This window comes from Trichoderma breve (assembly GCF_028502605.1).
Source record: "Trichoderma breve strain T069 chromosome 7 map unlocalized scaffold00008, whole genome shotgun sequence".
NCBI lineage: Eukaryota > Fungi > Ascomycota > Sordariomycetes > Hypocreales > Hypocreaceae > Trichoderma > Trichoderma breve.
Window position 1 is genome coordinate 1,190,624 of NW_026611594.1, and position 20,612 is coordinate 1,211,235.

The 20,612-nt window shown below is 48.0% G+C and overlaps 9 protein-coding genes across 9 annotated transcripts; 4 read left to right on the plus strand and 5 right to left on the minus strand.

Annotated features, from left to right (window-relative positions):
• Positions 1-1,793: 1,793 nt before the first annotated feature.
• Positions 1,794-3,004, plus strand: T069G_11473 (zinc-binding dehydrogenase domain-containing protein; the record flags this gene model as incomplete). The annotated part of the gene is made up of 4 exons (XM_056178678.1): positions 1,794-1,967; positions 2,041-2,158; positions 2,207-2,649; positions 2,711-3,004. 4 exons carry the CDS (start codon positions 1,794-1,796, stop codon positions 3,002-3,004), a joined length of 1,029 nt encoding a protein of 342 aa, XP_056023552.1.
• A 1,044-nt stretch (positions 3,005-4,048) lies between these two features.
• Positions 4,049-5,176, minus strand: T069G_11474 (fungal zn(2)-Cys(6) binuclear cluster domain-containing protein; the record flags this gene model as incomplete). Its single annotated transcript, XM_056178679.1, has 4 exons — positions 4,049-4,090; positions 4,159-4,665; positions 4,715-4,951; positions 5,006-5,176. 4 exons carry the CDS (start codon positions 5,174-5,176, stop codon positions 4,049-4,051), a joined length of 957 nt encoding a protein of 318 aa, XP_056023553.1.
• A 504-nt stretch (positions 5,177-5,680) lies between these two features.
• On the plus strand, positions 5,681-6,757 carry T069G_11475 (NAD dependent epimerase/dehydratase family domain-containing protein; the record flags this gene model as incomplete). The annotated part of the gene is made up of 1 exon (XM_056178680.1): positions 5,681-6,757. The coding sequence occupies one exon, from the start codon at positions 5,681-5,683 to the stop codon at positions 6,755-6,757; it is 1,077 nt and encodes a 358-aa protein (XP_056023554.1).
• A 215-nt stretch (positions 6,758-6,972) lies between these two features.
• On the minus strand, positions 6,973-7,601 carry T069G_11476 (uncharacterized protein; the record flags this gene model as incomplete). Its single annotated transcript, XM_056178681.1, has 3 exons — positions 6,973-7,046; positions 7,103-7,436; positions 7,488-7,601. The coding sequence occupies 3 exons, from the start codon at positions 7,599-7,601 to the stop codon at positions 6,973-6,975; spliced, it is 522 nt and encodes a 173-aa protein (XP_056023555.1).
• A 1,718-nt stretch (positions 7,602-9,319) lies between these two features.
• T069G_11477 (dual specificity phosphatase, catalytic domain-containing protein) lies at positions 9,320-9,865 on the plus strand (the record flags this gene model as incomplete). The annotated part of the gene is made up of 1 exon (XM_056178682.1): positions 9,320-9,865. One exon carries the CDS (start codon positions 9,320-9,322, stop codon positions 9,863-9,865), a length of 546 nt encoding a protein of 181 aa, XP_056023556.1.
• Positions 9,866-10,195: 330 nt separating this feature from the next.
• On the minus strand, positions 10,196-11,992 carry T069G_11478 (carboxylesterase family domain-containing protein; the record flags this gene model as incomplete). The annotated part of the gene is made up of 4 exons (XM_056178683.1): positions 10,196-11,377; positions 11,439-11,558; positions 11,646-11,816; positions 11,873-11,992. The coding sequence occupies 4 exons, from the start codon at positions 11,990-11,992 to the stop codon at positions 10,196-10,198; spliced, it is 1,593 nt and encodes a 530-aa protein (XP_056023557.1).
• A 3,744-nt stretch (positions 11,993-15,736) lies between these two features.
• Positions 15,737-16,444, plus strand: T069G_11479 (uncharacterized protein; the record flags this gene model as incomplete). Its single annotated transcript, XM_056178684.1, has 1 exon — positions 15,737-16,444. The coding sequence occupies one exon, from the start codon at positions 15,737-15,739 to the stop codon at positions 16,442-16,444; it is 708 nt and encodes a 235-aa protein (XP_056023558.1).
• Positions 16,445-17,405: 961 nt separating this feature from the next.
• On the minus strand, positions 17,406-18,482 carry T069G_11480 (uncharacterized protein; the record flags this gene model as incomplete). The annotated part of the gene is made up of 1 exon (XM_056178685.1): positions 17,406-18,482. The coding sequence occupies one exon, from the start codon at positions 18,480-18,482 to the stop codon at positions 17,406-17,408; it is 1,077 nt and encodes a 358-aa protein (XP_056023559.1).
• A 596-nt stretch (positions 18,483-19,078) lies between these two features.
• Positions 19,079-20,431, minus strand: T069G_11481 (pyridine nucleotide-disulfide oxidoreductase domain-containing protein; the record flags this gene model as incomplete). The annotated part of the gene is made up of 1 exon (XM_056178686.1): positions 19,079-20,431. The coding sequence occupies one exon, from the start codon at positions 20,429-20,431 to the stop codon at positions 19,079-19,081; it is 1,353 nt and encodes a 450-aa protein (XP_056023560.1).
• Between the last annotated feature and the right edge of the window lie 181 nt (positions 20,432-20,612).

Here is a 20,612-nt window from a genome sequence, read left to right on the forward strand (position 1 = left end):
TGATTTCGTCTGTCGCTCGAGGACGTGGGCAAACGCTTGAGACATCTGTCATTCCAGGTAGATCTAACCTGTTGTCGAGTAAGGATGGGTATGCATTCTGAGATTGGCAATTAGGACGAGGTCCTTCACCAGCACAGTCAACTCATGCATATACTTGCCTAGACTCGACTACAAGAGATGAAAGAAGAAATTGATAGTTTATTAAAGTCTGATGAAGAATTATTAAAGTCTGATGAAGAATAAATTGGCTTGCATGCGTAGCTGATCGTTTCGGAAATGTCTTATTATTCCCGCCTCTTGACTACTCAGTCATCTTATTAATGCCGGATTTTTGTCTTTTCCATGTCAAGGGTGCGGACTTATGCGAACACCTGGTGTCTTCTCAAGTGGATTTAAGGATTACTGGGACGGTGGAATGATTTGTCCCGGCTCCAACGATGAGAACAACCGCCCCGCCAAGTCCGCACCCTGGACCCTCATCGTCAAACCGAGTTTGCCGACGTATCGTCTACGAGTATTTGGCTGGGATTTGGTATCTTTTGGATGAAACCTTTCTACTCTGTTACAAGTTGCTAAATCAAACTACATGTCCATTCTGCAGTTGCTGAGAAACTATAGGTAAATAGCTGTAGTGGCAGGTACTGGAAGAAAATAGTAAAAAACAGCGATCATAGCAGATGGAAACAATTCTCTATCAACTCATGGATCATCTTGAGGGTGGCAGACCGCATCTTTGTCTAGTGTGGATCTCGGCTTTATCGTCTACTTTCGTTGAGTCTTTGTCAACTTTTATCTCAGTCTGGCCTTTGCTAAGCTAGATCAAGGACCTGCTATCAACAGGCACGCATATGATTGGGGTACACTTGCACTGGGGTCCGGGGCCTTTGTTAAATCCGAGCTAGAAGCGCAGTATGCTTGAGTTTCAAATGCTGCAAACTTGCGATAATAATTATAGGTTATTGGGAGTTTTAAAGAACCTCCAATGAGTGATATTACATCTCATGTGAGTGAGTATTCAAAACTGACGCTTGATAGCTGGCAAAACGCCGTAGCATAGGCACCCGCAGAACATAGGCACCCGCAGAGCATACCATACTTTGCTCAAATTGCATATTGGTGGAGTCACTGTTGAACCACAACCTGCCAATCGGGGAATGTCTCTTGCCACGGCCCCGGTTGTTAACTCCAGCTTACAATTTCCGTCGTAATCGCGAGAGTTTAGAACTAGGCCTCTGACGGTGTGTAAGTCAGATTGGCACATGGTTGCGTAGGGCCGAAGTCCAAGAGGCAACTTTAGCCTTGAAAGTCCGAAAATTTTTCGCAATCGCCGACCAGCCACAGAGCAGTGCGGCAACCAATCAACGGAATGGGACAGTAGCTTTTTGTCGGATTTACCACCTTTACTAATCAACGCTCAAACCTGGTGGACTTTGCCCTTGTGGCTATTGCTTTAACACCATGTGGGAAGGGTGGTCTTCAAGTGTGGGCGTCATCAAAAAATGAATCAAGTATCACCGGCCAATCACCGACAGTTTGACAAGATACAGCCTGGTGTGAAAGTACTACAGTTTGAAACTTGTAAGGTGGGATCGCATATCCAGTTTGTTGATGCTAGGGGGCCCTATGACATAATAGAAGCATACGGAAGCATAGAAGATATGAGGAGATCCAATGTATAAAGACCAGCTCACTGCCAGTTGTCGTTGAACTCGACCCAGATCGTAGCTTTACACAGCTTTTATTAAGAATAACAACAAAAATAACCAAATAATAAATCAACTTTCACTACCAAAATGTCGACCGACTACAAGTTCGAGGGATGGATGGGAGATGATGCCAATTCCTCAAAGGGCAACATGGTTTGGAGAGAGTTTCTACCAAAGGAGTGGGAAGAGACTGATGTTGACATCAAAGTCACTCACTCTGGTATCTGTGGTTCAGACTTGCACACTCTACGATCAGGATGGGTGGGTTGAGTCCTCAAATGTTCTCCACATGACCTTCCACTCGAATAGGCATACTGACTCGAGGCATCTTTAGGGCGCTACCGAGTACCCCTGCGTTGTTGGACACGAAATCGTCGGTGTTGCAGTCCGAGTAGGCTCCAAGGCTGAGGGTGATATCAAGGTTGGCGATATTGTTGGCGTTGGTGCCCAGAGTGATTCTTGCCTTGGCCGCGACGGACCTTGCTCAACCTGCGATGCAGGCTTAGAGCAGTACTGCGCCGGCAACGTCAACACGTACAATTCCAGACATCGCAACAACGGCAAAGCGTATGGTGGCCACGCTTTGTATCACCGAGCTCCTTCTCACTTCGTCGTCAAGATCCCCAACGGCGTTGCCCCCGAGTTTGCTGCCCCTCTGATGTGCGGAGGCATCACCGTTTACTCGCCACTCAAGTTCCACGGCGCCGGTCCTGGCAAGAAGGTCGGAATTGTCGGTGTTGGTGGTCTTGGCCACTTTGCTGTGTTGTTTGCCAAGGCTTTTGGTGTTGATGAGGTTGTCGGAATCTCCAGAAGAGAAAGCAAGAGGGCGGATGCGCTCAGCTTGGGATGCGACGACTACATTGCGACGAGCGATGACAAGGATTGGGTTAAGAACAACAAGGAGCGCTTTGACCTTATCATCTCAACCGCTTCTTCTGAGGATGTACGTAACAGTTTCCCCAGCCTGTTATCCCTGTTCTATACTGACTTTTTGCGATTATTAGATGCCTCTAAATGAGTACCTGGCACTCCTCAAGCTCAACGGAACGCTTGTGCAAGTTGGCGCTCCAGAGAACCCCGTCCCTCTCCGCCCTTTCGCCCTGATTGCCGGCCGCAAGAACCTCACCGGCTCAGGTATCGGCAGCCCGGGTGAGATTCGCGAAATGATGCAGCTCGCCGCTGACAAGCAAATTAAGCCATGGGTGGAACTACGACCTATGAGCGATGCCAACCAGGCTATGGTCGACTTGGATGCAGGCAAGCCTAGATTCCGATATGTCCTGGTGAATGAGTGGTGAAAATGAGGGCCACAGGTCCAAAATTCGGCCGGGCAGCAGATTTGCTATCGGCAAAAGACGAAGAGACAGGTGGATTTGTGAGTCGAAGGAACACCAATAAGCGTTGCTAGTTTGCATAAATACCATAGAGAAATATAGACTGCATGTCATATTACAAATACATCGAGATTATGTTCTCATGAATATGGGAGCGGGACTAAGAAGGTGAAATATCTCTGTAGCCAAGGCATAACCATTTCATTAAGCATAAGTCCTTTAAACCGAGGCTAGAATCCCAATGGCTTAGTTTCCTGAATTCATTGTCCCCATCTTACATCCAAGTCTCCAAGGCCTGAAGCTGGGACCCTCTTTCAGAAGTCCAGCTGGTGATATCAATTCAATACAAGGAAATAGCTATCCATACCCCCTTTCTCCTACCAAGCCTGCGATTCCACATCTGGCCTGCTCATGCTGACAGCCTAAATGCAGTTCCTTGGCCTACACAGACGACGGCTGAGCCTGTGACTGGCAGCTAAAAGTCTAACGTGACGCTGACATATAACGAACAGACCTAGTTACAATTAACTCCTTCCGTAGCCCTAACTCCGCAGGCACACATCAAGTTGACGTGACTTCAGCTCCGTTAATATCAGCTGTTCCATAACATCACTCCTGATAGACGCCCACCAACATCTTTTCGGAGCTAGCAATACACGTGCAGCGCGGTAAAAGTGAAAGAGAAAGACGAGAGCCCGTGAGTCTCCCCTCATCATCAGTTTGGCAAATGGTCCGCAACAGAGAATCGGAAATCCATAGAACAGCTGTTCAATATCTGCGTCTTGAGGCACAATGTCGGAGGGTGGTGGTGTGCCTGACGCCGTTTTGAGAGATGCGCAGCACAGGAGAGGTGAAATACGGCGTATGATGTTTTCAAATGACGAGCGAGCCGACTGGGATTCTAAAGGGAGTGATGTATCAGGTTCGTCGACCGAAGTATAATTGGTAGTAATTCTTATAACAGCGTCCCTGATGTAGACCATTTTTTTCTTTTCATCATTCTTTTCATCACGACCTTCCGATGATGGCAGCGGCACACGGGGCAGAGAACTACGACATGACAGTTCCGTCTCCAGCCCGAGAAGAAGACGCCAAGCATAAGACGTAGGCCCACAGACGGTTGTCTCAGTAGCTGTGCAGCCCCAGGTCTGATAGCGCGGATCGTCCCAGATTTTCATAAACGGCTCTACAAAGCGTGCTGGATCCTCACCTCGTCTGACCAAGGCCTCTTCAATGGTGAGCCTTGGATTCTGGTTTATCATTTGAGTAAAGACGCTTCCCTCATCGATGAAGACAGGCATGGCCTGAAACCACACCTGGACGATACCTGGGCTAAGAAGAAACAGTTGATCCTGGGCAAGATCCAGCCTCGCTTCGGAGTCGATACCCTTTTCTCCGTCTAGAAAGCCAAGGTCAAACCATGATATGTAGTTGATGAGAAGGGCTGTCCCCATTAGTGCTTCGCAGTTATCTCTGGTGAAAGGGCGCGATAGATTTTTCCGAAAGTGCTGAACTGTCTTGGCCATTAGCTGTATTGACGCATGCGAGTACTTTGTGCTCTGCGGGCAAAGGGTCGTGAGATGCATAGCGGCAACGCATAAGATGGCGGACATGATAAAGTCCTCCTATAACAAGTTAGCATGTGCCTTGCTGCCCCGGATGAGGCGCTATTACGTTAAAAGCCCGCTGCATGACAACGGGCCAGATTTGGGGAAACGTGAGCGTTGATCTAGTCTCTTTATCCCAGTGGTGGAATAGCTCGAGATGCAAGAGGCTTATTTGAGGATCCATGTCCATCTGGAAATGGGCACTAGGTATAGAGAGACTTGGGGCAACAACATGTTGATGGAACGGTGGCAGGCAGCTGATGTTGCGCTTAACACAGCTGGAGCATGGGACACGTTCATCACACTAAACTATTAGAGGTCTTGTGGCATTCATCAGAAACGCACCGCAACAACATACCTTGACCCTCCGTCGTTTGCATGCGACACACCCTCGTCGGCTTTTGTTATGGGGGCGCTTCTTGCGAGCCTGGCCCATGACTCCGATGGTCTGGACTGTTGGAGCTTGGCCCGCATCTCGAGATACCAGGATGGTGTTGGCAAAGAGGGCAGGTGATGTGCTATTAGACATTGGATACTGAAAATAGTTGGATTGACGTGTATGAGAGAACGAGAAAACGAGGTGATGACCAGGAGATTGAGAAGGGAGTAACGATTTTACCCAGTCATCAAGTGGAGCAGAAGTGAGCCTTAGATTCGACCATCTCGGCGGGGCTGAGCCGAACGAATTCCTCGCATTCCGAATCGGGAATGCGATGCCGCCTTGAGTGGCCGGAAGCCGGACTGTGGACCGGATGGTTACCGAATGGGGTAAACGAGTAAAACGACCGCAAGATGGGATCGTATCGCAACCGAGTAAATGGATCCAAGAAGGAGTGTCAATGTAGAAGTTTCTGTTTCACGCAATCAAGGAGTGTGCTACTGCGCCTGGACCTTGATTGCTTGTCGACGAGCACTTTACTTCCCATCTTGTGTATATAAAATGCGTCTGTCGCTGTCAACTCCATCATCTCGATTTCTATCTCCCTCTCTTCTATCAAAATCTTTGACATATCGTATCAATTCGAATCCAACAATGTCTTCAGTTCCACCGGGAGGCCTAATTCTCGTTACCGGGGCTAGCGGCTACATTGGGAGCGTCACTGTCCAAGTTTTCTTGCAACGCGGCTACCGTGTTCGTGGCACTGTCCGCTCCGTTGCCTCGAATGCCTGGATGAAGGAGTATTTCGGTCCCAAGTTCGAACTTATTGAGGTGCCTGATCTTAATGCCCCCGGCGCTTTCGACAAGGCAATTGAAGGTGTGGATGGCGTTGCACATATCGCTATGAACATGGATATGAACCCGCAAAACCACGCCATCATCGAAAACACGATCAAATCCAATTTGCAACTTCTAAGGGCCGCTGCCAAAGAGTCCAGTGTCAAAAGTGTGGTGATAACATCGTCTCTGGCTGCGTGCGCCCTCCCCACAACCGGCACTCCTTATAAGATTGGCCCAACTACCTGGAATACTGCAGCCATTGAGCAAACGGTCAATCCGTGGAATGGTGAAAGCAACCCCCGCTGGCACGGAATTGTCCTCTATGGAGCTTCTAAGGCCCGCGGTGAGCAAGAGGCATTTGCTTGGATGCGCGAACATAAGCCTGCTTTCTCCTTCAACACAGTCGTGCCGAATGTGAACTTTGGCACCGCCATATCCCCTGAGAACATGAGCTATCGCAGTACTTCGGCAGTGATTGATGCTGCCGTTAAAGGCTATCCTGCCGCACCATCAATTCTACCCCCTCAGTGGTACGTTGACGTTGAGGATACGGCACTGCTGCACTTGGGCGCTTTAACACTCGATGATGTACATGGCGAACGTCTGCTGGCATTCGCAGGGAAATATTCGTGGACACAGATACTTGAGATCATTCATAGGCGGTATCCAGACAAGGTTAAGCTGAAGTCAGTTGACGAGCCAGTTGTGGACGCCGGCGAGGTGGATAATGAGCGCAGTATCGAAGTGCTGAAGAAGATGGGCAAGGAGGAAGGATTTACATCTTTAGAGGATACTCTCGTCAAGGCTTTGGATACAATTCTTGCAAATCAGTCAAAGAGTGTGCCTAAAACGAGGATAGATCTCTACTACGATTCTCTCGGGGATAAATGAGGATAGCTCAACTGCATCAAGTCAAAAGGATTTACGAGGAATTCGAAGTGTAGGAGATCATAATCCATTTTATTTACAAGAATCATCAATCGGCTATATACGTTCAAGCATCTCTCAAAGCAAACTCGCTGCAGGAGTCAACCAAGGATAGCTAATCATTATCATCAGGCGAAAGTGAAAACACGTAGCTATATACAAGTCTGCTGAGTGCTAATTTAGCAGTGGGCAGGGTTGCTGGGGTAGACGTGGTTGGTGTTGCAAGTGTTGGGAGCAACGAAAAGAGGGGTGGCTAGTAGAACAGTTAGTCATTTTAGCAATTGAAAGGAGCGTGAGCGAGAAGCATACTGTCAACACCGTAGTTGGTGGGAGGGTTGCGGACGATGGAGTAGCGACCACCGAAAGTCAGGCTGTTCTCGCAATTGATCTGGTTCTGGCCACCGTTGACGGAGTTGGAGCCAGTCCAGATATCAATGTGAGGCTGGCCATTGTTCCAATCAGTGGTGCACTGCGCGCAGGTGTCCTCAACACGACCATACTTGGTCAACAGAGGAAGGTAAACAATCTCGCAGTTGTTCAGCTCGCCAGGAGCAGTGGCGATGGTAATAGGATCGGCGTAGGTTCCGGTACCACCAGCCTTGCCGTTGCGGCCTCCGCAGTTAAGAGCAGTGGCGGGACCGGGCTATAGGAGCATTAGACAGATGTAAATACTAGATCAAAAGGTAAGACTTACAGGAGAGTTGTCGGGGTATCCGTAGAAGGTAACGATGTAGTTGCCGGGAGTTGAGCAAGCCTGGCTGAAGCCGGCGAGGACGGCGGTGGTGATGATGGCGGCGACGGACTTCATGGTGGCGGTTTTGGTCAAACTGTTGAGAATGATTGAGTACAAGTGACTTGTGATATGGAAGAACCAGAAAAGAAGCAAGATGGAGCGGCAGGCGCCTTTTATCTCTCTTCAGATGCCTCTTGATCTCAGGCCATCTCCTGATCCGATCGAAGTGGAAGTCGCATAGTACGACAACCGGATCCTGGTACCCCATCATTGGATCGACGGACCGATAGCATAGTTCCTCCTCACACTAGCAACGAGTTTCCTTGGCAATGATACGTAAAGAAAAAGGAAAGGTCCTAGAATAAAGCAATGAATCATTGTTGAGCGCCACTATTCTGACGTGGCTGGCTCTTGATTGCTTCAGCTTCTTGTTTAGGAAATGGAGACGGAGAGCCTGGAATGCTTCCGGGCGACGATGATTTGTGGATTTTCAACCCCCAGATTCTGCGCCCCTGGCTAGCTACTTGGTTCCGATCCGGTGCTTGTTTGTACCGCTGCCCACATTGTAAAGCGAAAGAACCGAGCAATGAAAGGCCAAAGCTAAGCTACGGTTGGAAGCTACAAAAACAAGGTGGTATGAGCCAAATGCTACCTTATGTTGTTGCGGTAATACGAGCCCAAGGTTGTATGCATACATGGTAGCTGTAGCCTCATGTCAAGGACTGAAATGATTGGCTAGGAACTGCTGCAGTCAGCTAAAATGGGTTTCCGTTCTTACTCTTTCATCGAACCAGCTCTGCATAGGCAGTGCAAAAGAAGAAACATTCACGAGCAGCCTGTTCAGAGGCTGTGCATGCATGCATAACAGTTGGTGTACGGGATATTACGGACACACAACAAGTGAAGCAGCAAGCTCTCTGGATGTTGATGATTCGCCTTTTCCGACACGGAAATGTCATAGACTCCCTACTAAGAGCGCAGGTGTTCCCCTATTAGTAGATAGGATCAACTAGCGTATATTGAGATTCATGCGATTCATCAGATATCTTCCGTAGAGTTAATTCGACTCCGAAGTGGGGGAGTAGCCTGTTACATGTTAATTAATGTGCTTCTGGCCTAGGCTCACGGAAAACAAGCTGCGAGTCAGTTTCCTTTAGGAACAGCCAGCGAATGCTCTGTTAGGGCCCCTGACCATGATCTCCATGCCAAGATGAGAAGCCGCCTTGGCCGCTACATCCGCAGGGTGACAGAATCCTTCGGTGGAGCTCAAAGAACTCCTTCCCGCCTGTCAGTCTTTGGACGGATGTTACATCAAGAGTTTAGTTCAAATCTAGATAAAGACGGTGAGGCATAATTACTGTTTAAAGTCCGGACATGTTTCCGTGGCATTGCTAGTCCTTGGGTCCATTTCTAGCTTGAAAGCTTGAAGGTGATTGGACCATGGTAACCTTGGGCCGACTCAGCCTAGGTTGTAGGCAGAGAACATCGGCAAATGCCAGCTTAATTCTGGAATAAGCATACTCATTCGCAGATTCGAGAAATCTCCGGGTCGTGAAGCGCACCTGTTACTCAACTTGGTTTCTGAAAGAGTGGAAGCAGAAGACTATAGTACCGGCTATTCACGGCTTTACATGCACGTACATACAGTCTTTGATGCATGGATGCGTGTCATATTTTGAATGCATTGCGCACCTGATCCTGAGTTTGAGCCTTTGCCTCGTTTTGAGCCTGGCATTTCACCACAATCGGCAATGACGATTGTCCTCTTTCGTGTTGCTTGGTAACTTCTCGAGATGGGCAAGCGAGAGAAACACAACTCCACTTCACTGGTGTTCCCTCCATCTATTTTTATCGGGCCGGTCTCTGCAGCCTCATCTGTCCAATTGCTGCAGACAAACTCAATATCGCATGTCTTGAGCATTGGCGCTAGCCCGTCAAGTAAGGTCCCAGGAGTTGTTTACGACCGCGTAAGCATCACCGACTCTCCGTCTTCGTCAATTGCCAAGATTTGTGACACTGCTTGCGAAATCATCGAGGCGGCGTTGCAGTCAAACAACGGCACGGGAAGGATATTGGTACACTGCTCTGCCGGTATATCACGCTCTCCGGCAATAGTTACGGCATACCTGATGAAGCATCACAACAAGTCATTGAGAGCGGCGCTGGGTCAGATTGTTCGGGCTCGTCCACAGGCATCGCCCAATCCGGGATTCTTACAAGAACTGAGAGATCTCGAACTTCAGTTACGTGGGGCATCGTCACTAGACATAGACGAGTTGCCGAAGCGGGAAAAGGAGAGGGTAGCTCTCTTCCCTGTCGATGATTCTGAGGTTAGATAAAGTGGTTCGCAGCCTTATGCATAAAAAGACATATTAATTCACCGCTACCCTAAACTCAGATCTATAGTAAACCAAAGAAGAAAAACATGAGATACAAAGTAAAAAATACACTGTTTTCTATTGCGCCAGGTTCAAGTGCCTCAGAAAAGAGGGAAGCCTCCAGAGTTTGGATATCTACCCAGCTATTAAATGATGCCTAGCTCGTAACCAACTCTTTTTGCCGTGGCTCAATGCATGTCAGACAAAAGGCGCTTCCTTCTTGTTTTGGCACTTGGCACTGGAGTAAATAGGATGCTGGATATCTACTCCAGCATAAGCATAAAAGATCGATCAGTAGTACAGGGCCTTTTGCCACCAATCGCATCTTGCGTTTGTGGTTGGGTCGCGAATAACTGAGTAAGCATTATCTAGCAAGTTCAAAATAGAGTCACTCTTCCCGTATGCAGGAATCGAGGCGCTGTGAACTGGGGGTTTGATCGGAGAGCCATTGTTGACAAATCCAGCAATGATATCCCACATAACGGTCGAAACTTGGGCGTTCGCAGGTGTCGTCGGCCCTGAAGGGAAAAGATAACGTTGGTCAGACCCATGGATTGCTGGCCAGATGGAGTTTTGAAACGCGAATGCAGCCACGCCTTGTTTTTGTGCGGCCTTGACCATTGAGTTTTGGTTGCAAAAAATTGAAGCTTCAGCAATGACTAGCTGCGCTCGGCCCAAGGAATTAGTGTACGGCATAGATCCATCATATTTGGTAGGGTAAAGCGTCTCAAAGATAAAATCGGCATCATCGCTTGACAACGTGGTGAAGATGTCTTGAATCTGCTTCCTGAATAGCGTCTCGTCGTTATAGGCAGCAGGGTCCGTAAAGAGAACTCCCTCATTGGCGTTGAAAGTGGAAATGATCTCTATATCCTTGGCATACGAGCCTTGGAGAAACAACTTCGAGGGCATTCCCGGCACAAAAGATCCGTCAACCGTTGGGCCGTGTACAAATCCGCCATAGGGAGCAGTGCTGACTTGCTTCGCATTCGCAGCTATCAGTTTCTCCGAAGACAAGGCCCGTGCTTCAGCCAGCGTCGTAACGTTAAGAAGCTCGAGGAACCCATCGAACGCCTGCTCTGCTTTCTTATTTCCAGGTACTGGGACAAGACCGGCCGATTGGGGGATAGCTCGACGGAAGGGAGCAGGCTTTTGCCCACCATAGGCCGTGATTTGGTGCATGATCGATCCGCCACCAGCAGAAACACCCATAACAGTTACATTATCGGGATCGCCTCCGAACAAGTGGATATTCTTCTGAACCCATTCAAGTGCAAGTCTCTGGTCTAAAAGCCCAGCGTTCGCAACGCCACCTTGCTCCAGAAACGTGGGGCCAGAGAGAAATCCAAAAGCGCCAAGACGGTAATTCATAGCCACCCAGATGGCGCCGTCGCTACCTTTTGTTTGAGTTGCGGCCATGACACCATTTGGGACCCCCATCATTGTCTTATCCCCAAGGATATATCCACCCCCCTAGTCAAAGTGTCAGTCTAATATCTCTTTTAAAGGATCACATAACGGCAGTGCTACTCACATATATCCATACCAAAACCGGGGCTCCTTTGCTAGCCTTACTACGCTTCTCATTGAACACCTTTTGTGGGACCAAAACGTCTAGAACAAGACAATCTTCTGTAGTCCGACCATCAGGCGCCTGCGGTGGTAGTTGAGAGAGCAACTCTTGTGTTTGTGTCACGTTGAATGATGACGTCTGGTTCGCAGCAAAAGCCGTAGTGAATACTGAGGACATTGCCAGCCAATTGGGAAACGCCTGTGGGCAAACTTTGCCAACGCTTCCGTCTTGAATGCCCGATTTACGTCCTTTGGGTGGAACTGGCGCGTTGAATCTAAGAGAACCTAGGGGAGGCTCGGCAAAGGGAATGTTTGTGAAGTTGTAAGCTTTGATGGTTTCCTAGAAGGATGGTCAGCAACGCTCCCGCCACGTACAACGCTATTTTCAAGTCTTACATCGAATGAGATTGCTCGGTGGACCTGATATCCAAGGTCTACCGTTGGTAGCGGTTGCTGATGAACGGTAGCGCCTTTGGCCAAAGCTAGCCAAGACAAGAACGACAGTGTGGATTTCATGGCGGATTATTTAAAATCTTATACAATACTAAGATGTTTCTAGTTGCCGATATCAAGAGATCTAGAAGAGAAGAGGAAGAGTCCCATATATACATATAGATGCTCCTTGTTTCGTCATTGGGATCTTCCAATAAGCCAAGGACCAATTCAATAATTCAATCCCTCCGCATCCCCTGAACCGCATTGTCGGGGTTAAGATGAGTTCCGGATTCCATGTTGTGTCATTGAATGCTACTTAGAAGAGCGATGAGGCCTCGGTATGTCTTGAAAATAGTGGGAATTACCCCAAGAAACAACAGAAGGGGCGGAGTTTGTGTATTTTCGAGATGCGCCGCCTCCTGGTCACTAAACCTCTTTTCGTTAAAAATTGTCAGCTGTCAGCCGCTTTTACTCTTTCTGGATGCGGACTCTAATAAGCTTGATGCGGATCACTTGAAGTTGGAAGCGCAGACGTTAGGAAAACGACAAAATAACTCCATGTTAACACGGGGAAAGGAGCATCATGATTATCATTTGGAGTAATTGTATGCAGCCTGATGTCCGCAATTGATTTTGTGTGTCAGTGATGCCGAGCGGCGACCATGCTGCGGAGTTAAACCCGCAAGCGTGCCATGACTATTGATTCAGCTGAACAATTGTTAAAGTAGAGAGCAAAAGAATTGGGGGGGGGGGGGGGGGGGGGGAACGACAAAGATCTGATGAGACGAAAGTAAATGATCAAGATGCTTTCAGCTATTAGCATCTCCGCTGAAACTGAAATCCTTCTATTTTGTTGTCTCTTTCTTAACGCTGTAGTAACGAAAGAAGTAGATGCCATAATGACATAACTCTGTCTGGACTCTATTAGTGCCAACAAAAAAGAAGCAATGCTGCTGAGGAGTTTGGTATTTCATGTCATAGTCTTTGAAACGCAACTCGCGACGCATGACACCCATCTTCCCGACATTTTTGATGCGCATTTGCATGCGTCAACATCCGTAATTTGAAGACTGGCGCATTAGTGAATGTGAAAGTTGATACCCTATACTGGGAGATGGCGGTAGCATAAGCACATGTTATCACTTCTGAGGGAAGAGTCCAAAGTGATATTCTCAGTGTATATGCAAGAAAGAAAATAACGAGAGATCGGTGGATAATTTATTTATTTATTTTTAAGTGAAGGTGAAGAAGAAGCAGAGTAGTAAGTTACCTATTTGCCTTGAAGAGAGAAATGCAGCATACCATACTGGTGATTTTGTATTGGGATTAATAATCCATTCCATGATGATATCTTGCAGACGCCTAATTCTGTTATATGATTGGATATACGTTCGGATTTACTTCGGGTCGGCATTTGCAACCGGTATTTCTCTATCTTCGCCAAGTTTGGTCGCCTCTTCCATCCCTTTGCTCAACTTGATTCCAGTCTTGAGTGATTCCGTTCATCCGCCGAGTGACATTCTGAAAAGATTTATAGCATATTTACCTTTCATCAGTAAAATGGGACACACTAGCGAATGGGAGGCAACAATGGCGGATGGTTGGCCCAATACTGGAAAAGGCTCCGCATACCGTATTTAACGGAACACGTACTGTAGGTCTTTTGTGTGTAAAACTTCTCGGGGTCGATTACTGTATTCGGAAATGGCTATTCACTCCGTCTCCTCGTCTTCTCGATGGCTTCGAAATTTTCTGGGCTCCGTACAGTACGCCCATACTAGTCGCGCTTAAGAGGCCTCACTTCAATTTTACCGCCCTGGATAACCGCCCTTGGAAGGCGCTGCTCGAGTGGCGTTGACACTGTAAACGGTGCTGCCGAATAAGGAGACACGCAAGACATGATGTCTCTGCTTCGGGCAAAACTGGCCAGGGGCAAACGCCACGGGGCGCCTGTCAAGTCGCCAAATGGTTCAATAGGACTCGGAAAAAAATTGCTCTCAATGAATGGAGTTATGCAAAAACGAGTGCCAGTTCTGGTCTACTTCGTCACGCGAACAATGATGTAGGAGTGGAAAATTTTCCATGTGGTGTGGCAACGTCGGAATTCCGGATATGCCTGGTGGGTGTTGTCAAGCGCGTGTTGCCAGTATAATCTGTCATAATCGATGATATCGTCAATAAGTTGCGATGAAAGTGGAAAGAAGTGGTTCGAGTTGATATTGCATCGTCTAACAACGGTAAGGAACGCGATCTCCCGAGAATCTGTAACGATGGTCGATTTCGTGCTCCCTACCCCGGATTCTTTACAAAGAGGTTCCCTGTATGATCTTCGTGAATACGAGGGCGGCCTCGGGCCTCGCTGCATTAGCTACTCCGGCACCTTCGGTCCGCTCTCTACCCCAGTATGGGTAAGAAATTCCCGAATCTGAGAAGACCCTCTCAATCCGGGGCTAATAAGCCGAAAACTTTCATCCCATCCAGGCCTTTGAACCATCTGAACTCACACAGAGTAAGCTGAGAATTCTTTTAGTTTGTATCCCAACGAATAACTTTCTCGAGTGAACAGTGTAGTCATCTTTGTGATGCCATAGAAGGGCGTAACTATCTTTCCAGTTCGAGGCGCCAAACTTCCCCTGACTACTTCTCCATCTAGAAGGCGCCATCGCCGACCATTGTCCTCCAGGACTTTTCTAGTTGAATGGATGACTCGCTCACAATGAAAATGCATGATTCGTGTTCCCGATTCGTGTTCCCGACCCAGGACCGATTACCCATCGGTTTGGTGTCGGAGAAAAAAAATCAGGGGAGCCCATTTAGCCAGGAACAAATGACTGAGAGCGCCTCTAATTCGAGAACGTTGACGCCTCGCGCAGGATTGTGGGATTTACCAACACCGATTCGCCAGTTGTGCATCCACCTGTCCATTCTAGTCGCCTTCTAAACGCCACTGCACAGGTTGACACAGAAAGATTCTGAAACCCCCGTTCAGGAACAATTCAGTGTTGGGTGTTGGTGACATGGTACTAGTATAGATTGGATATACAATGTCATGAATAAAACCCTCTCTATCACTGCATAGTTTTTCGGGTTTTCAAATCTCGATAGAACAGTGAGGAATTTCAGAAAAGGGAAATCTCTCGGAGCAAAGATGTTCAGCATGGGGGAGGTATGTGCAGAAGGTTGACTTACACGGCTCGTCGAAGCTGCGGTAGAATCACGAACAGATGTTCCATGACAATTGACAGCGGGTGATTGCGACATTTTCCCCTTTCATCCCACGTGGATTTGACGCTACAAGGATCCTTTGTATCCACTGCCAACGAGTCGGCTGCAAGCCGGACCTTCGTTTGGGAAAGGACCCTTGGGGTGGCGTTTTTAGATTGGCCCCCGACGCTACCAAGGGGTTTATGGGTTTATGCCGGGGCATGGCCTTCGGTGTCGCTCTTCGCATATCGGCCTTCTCATTGTTACTGCAGTTTCCCTCTCGGCGCTTCTATTTGCCATCTTGAGAGAATTTTTTCTTCTTTTCTTGTTCTAAAAGATGGCGTTTGCCTTCCTGCTTCAGTACGGATCGTGCTTGGACGACATTTTCCGCTAGGAAAATGTAGGCATCAATAGAGATGGATTCATGTATAAAAAGCAGAGCAATTTCCTCTTTCCAGATTGTTTTTCTTTTCCTTCATCAAGACATTCTACTTCCATTCCTTTACTTCAACACTTTCCTTCAAACACTCCTTTCTTTCTAAATTCAACCATTGATACCCTTGGTCTCAAATAGTCCATTCTCTCCTTTTCTTCCATATATATCTCAATCAACACTTCAAAATGTTCGCCAACATTGCCATCATTGTTACCGGCCTTGCCGCCGTCGGCTCTGCCCTTCCCGCTACCAGCAGCGCAACCAAGCGTGGCATCGCAGACAAGTACACTTTCTACCAGGGTGACGGATCTTCCGCCGCTGGCTGGCCTTCACAGGATGCCTGGGGCACCTGGGATGAGCTCTGGGATGCCAACGTTCCCCTCATGCAGAAGTCTTGCGTCTGGAACGGCTGGGTCGGTGATGACTCTGATTCCGAGATCCAGGATATCGCCAATGCCATCAAGTCCACTGCCAAGTCCACTGGTGTCGATGAGCGCTTCATCCTCGCCATCATGATGCAGGAGAGCAAGGGCTGCGTCCGTGTTCCTACCACCAACAACGGTGTCACCAACCCCGGTCTCATGCAGTCCCACAACGGAGCCGGTAGCTGCTTCGGCATCAGCCCCTGCCCCTCATCCACCATCAGCCTCATGATCAACGACGGTGTTGCTGGCACATCCGAGGGCCCTGGCCTTGAGAAGCTTCTGTCCCAGGCTGAGGGCAAGGTTGGCAACAAGGGTAGCCAGGCCTACTATGCCGCATCTCGTCTGTACAACAGCGGATCTGCTGATTACACCAACCTCGACAACGGCCTGGGTAGCACTGCTTGCTACGCTTCTGACGTCGCTAACCGTCTCACTGGCTGGACCCTTGCTACCAGCACCTGCCACTAAATGGCTTGATATCTCATAAGCATGACTTAGAGAGGTTGCGTTTCCTTTTGTTATTGAGATTTATATATGGTCCTTCTTTCATCCGTATATAAATTGTCCAACGATATATCATTACAAACATTCTTGTACAAACTTTTATAGAACCTGCCTACACTCGTTTGACACGACAGGCTTGAATACATATTGCGCTTAGATCCAGCGCATATTTCAAATCATATAAATACTTTGACTGCTCAATCCTTGTGATCGATTCATCCCATGTTCGAGTGACCTAACCCTTAACGCTTTACCTCAGAAGTCATACACGCCGCCAGGTTTCCATTCTCTACGTCTAATGGCACCTTTGGCTGAGCTTCTGTGTGCTCTATAGATGATGGCCGAGATATTGGCATGAACATAATTACCCCAGGCAATCAGGAAACACGAGGCCGGCAAGAGATGGAAAGTTCCGCATGTGAAGGGACAGTGTGCATATTTTACTACTACACTCATTGTGTGAAATGCATCAAGTGGAGACTCTTTTGCTAGATAAATGACAAGTTAGCGAGAAAGCGAAATCAGCCCACCACGAGTCTAGCAGAGGCTATTTCGCGCAAACAATGCCCAACTGACCGTGATCCCTTTCATCTTGTTGGTTGGGTAAATACGTCTGTGCCACTAATCGTCTTACACGGCCCTCGAACTAACCTCACAAAAACAGTCTAGCAATCCAACTGTGGCTGGCTCAACTAGGCTAACTGCAGGCAAGCTCAAGAAGATGGGTGACATACATCCGCATTTGTCAGCCTCATACACAGTACATCTTCTGTGCACCGTCGGTGAGATGGCAAAATCACGATTTTGGAGCGAGCCGTCCGAAGCCGGGCTTCTCACCGGCTGTTCGGTCTACTCGGCGGATGTTTATGTGAGCTTAACAAAGGTGTAGTATTAATATGTTACAACTATGGAAAAAGGTGGTAGACTATTTCCGGCAAGGCACAGGGTTTTGGAGCGGCGTAAACACTGAATTTATTCGGTTCATTCTTTTTACATGCCCGTCGTCAATCATCTCCTTGGATATCTCATCCATGAAAAACAATGATGATATGTGGCCTCCAGGCAACAACCTGAGCCTCGCACATTTATAGTTGGCTACAAGCCAATCATTAGTCCCTCCTCCGATGTAGTCCTTCTTAGATCCCACAACCAACACGGGCTTTGAAGAGTGCTCTGCGTCCAAAGTACGGGGATCAAATCCCCAGTCAGAATGAATGATGTCGGATACTTCCATGAAACCAGCCCAGTTGCTGCAGCATTTGACCGTGCGTTCTGCCATTTCGCTAATAACCATATGTTCTGTGAAGTCGTTCTTTTGCAGCCAATCGTCAAATATTTGTTTCTCCTCATCATCCATCTTGTTGAATATCGCTTCTTTCAGAAACTGCGTTGCGCCGTCGACAGAGTGCAGCTTAGATCCAATGGCAATCTTGAACAGATGCTGTAGTAAACGGAATGGGATAATTCTCGTTGGTGGCCCGAAAGAAAACCAATTGTGCCAATTAATTTTCTTTGCGTATCCTACATGGTACTTAAGCGGAGAGAAGCCGCTGAGCAAAAGACAGCCGACAATTTTTCGACCAAAGGGAAAGAGATCATATGGTGCCCCGTACAGCATTTGCGCTTGAACAGTGCCATATGAACCACCTGCAAGATATAGAGCATCGAAGTCTCCGGTGGGATAAAAGTGACTCAGAAGTGCATTCATATCATTAGCCAAAGTGATATAGTACGGCACTGAGTGATCGCGATTGCTTGAATTTCCCATGCCTGAGAGTGTTGGGGAGATCCAAAGAGCCTGTTTCTCACGGAACGGCTCAGGGACGTGAGCAGATGTGCCGACACTCATAATTCCGACGAAGAATATGACAACAGTTCGGGAAGTGGTAGGACCGTTGTGAGTGTAAGCCAATTGTCTGCCCCCTGGCAGAAGAAGAATATGTTCTTCATCTCCCTTGATTTCGTCGTATTCTTGACCAGCAGTTGGGTTATTTAAGGCCATTTTAGTATTAAGAAAATAATAGGGGTGTTTTGATGTCGACAGTCTAGCGAGGTTACTGATCACCAAGAAACAGGTATTTGTATCGCGGTAATTCGCCTGGACTGTGTTTTGAGAAATGATGTAAAATAATTCCGCTTCAAAATAGAAGGTATTGACGCCGATTTTAAAGAATCTCTTGTTTTGTCACTTATCGGCAATGTGAGGCTGAGTATCGTATTCATCGGGTTATGAGATTTCGTAGTAACCCACCCTGCGTTAGCTCGGTCGGCATTCATTTTACAAGCCAAATTTCATGCAATAGTCCTTGGGCCTGGGAAAATGGACAGGCCTTGAATCCTCCTGCGTTCTGGTAAAGTAACCTAAATTATTTTTAGCCATATTTGAGTGATCTCGACCTTGGCTACTTTTTCTTGTGACTGTTTGCTTGCCCAGCCAGCTGACAGTCACGAGTACCAGACGAGAGATTAGCATAGCGCTAAGAAAAGGACATTCTGAGTTGGGACAAATGCATACGGCTGAATCGTCATAAATTTGTAAATGCAGTGCTTTTAAATGACCTAGAATACAATTTGTGTCTTATACAAGAAGCTGGTTACCTAGTTGGACCAGCCTTTCGGTCCTCCCCAGGTTCCCTTCACCATGTGGTTATAGTAAACCCATGGGAAAAAGTGCTTCTTCAGGTAGTAAAAGGATCTCCGAGGGACTGCCTGATCAATACCAAACCAGTCGCCAAAAGTCTCTTTTGGTACTCCTCCATACTTGAACTCAGCAAGAAGGACCTTGCCGTACTCTGTCGTAAGAGGACACGAGGCATATCCATCATAAGTTGCTTCGGCGGCTTTGCCCTCCATAGTTTGCAACAGATTTTGAACTAGAATGGGTGTCTGCGAAGTAATGGCAGCCGCGGTCTTGGATGTCGGAAGACTGGATGCATCCCCAGCGGACCAGACATTTGGGTATTTCTTGTGGCGAGTTGTGCCGTCATCAACATCAACATAGCCAGCCTCGTTCGCCAGAGCACTGTTCTTAACAAAGGCATGAGGACCCATTTTGGGTACAACGTGCAAAAGGTCAAACTGCTTTGTGACAGCTTCCTTTCCATCCGGCAGCGCAAAAGTAGCCTTGTTGCCGTCGATGGCTACGAGATCGTGCTGGAATAATCCCTCAACTCCCCTTTCCTTACGGAGCTGCTCCAGAGCGGCGTTATACTTGGCAACGCCGAACATCACAGGCATTCCGGTGGCAAAGCTGATTTGGATGGCAGAGCCGGAGGGATTGCTGGAGTCATACAGCCCCGCGCGCTTCCAGTAATCCAGAGCGAGCCACAAGATCTTTTGGGGGGCACCTGCGCACTTGATGGGGCCTGCGGGCTGAGTGAAAATGGCAGTACCCTTCTGAAGTCTCTGAATAGTGTCGTATGCCTTGTCGCACGTGTCGTAGTTGTAAATGGTTGAGACGGAACTTCTTGAGTCCGCTAGAGCCTCGGAGAGGCCCTTGACGCTACCGTAGTTGATCTCGATGCCAGGTACAACAACCAGCTGCTCATAGCTGACTTTGTCGCCCTTGCCCAGTGTAATTGAGTTATCCTCAGGTGAGAAGCCAGCAACGCTGTCGTTATAGAATTTGAACTTGGGGTCAACAAGGCTGTTTAGAGGCCTTCGCAGCTCCTCCTTGTTCTTGAGGCCGCCGCCCACGAGGGTCCACCCAGGCTGGTAATGGTGCCACGTTGCGGGATCAACAACAGCAATGTCATCCTGGGAGAATTTGCCAGATCGAAGGAGCTTATGGCTAATATCCAGGCCAGCGGCACCGCCTCCAATTACAACAACTCGATGACTCTTGCCAGGAGAGACATTGGAAACAGTTGCGAAGCTCCGGGAAGAGACGGCAGAGCTCGCGGAACGGCTCGCAGCTCGGCAAGCTAGAGACACTGAGCGTGCTTGGAACATGATGAGATGAAGAAGTAAAACCACCCCGGAAGAGAGTAGGCAAAGAGAAGAAAAGTAAACCACCCAGAGAAGAAAACAAGATGAGAATAAGCCCTGTAAGAAAGAAAAGTATCCAAGAAACTTAAAACTCAAGCTTCAACAAAAGCTCTGCAGAACTAGGATGAATAATCACCGATCGCGC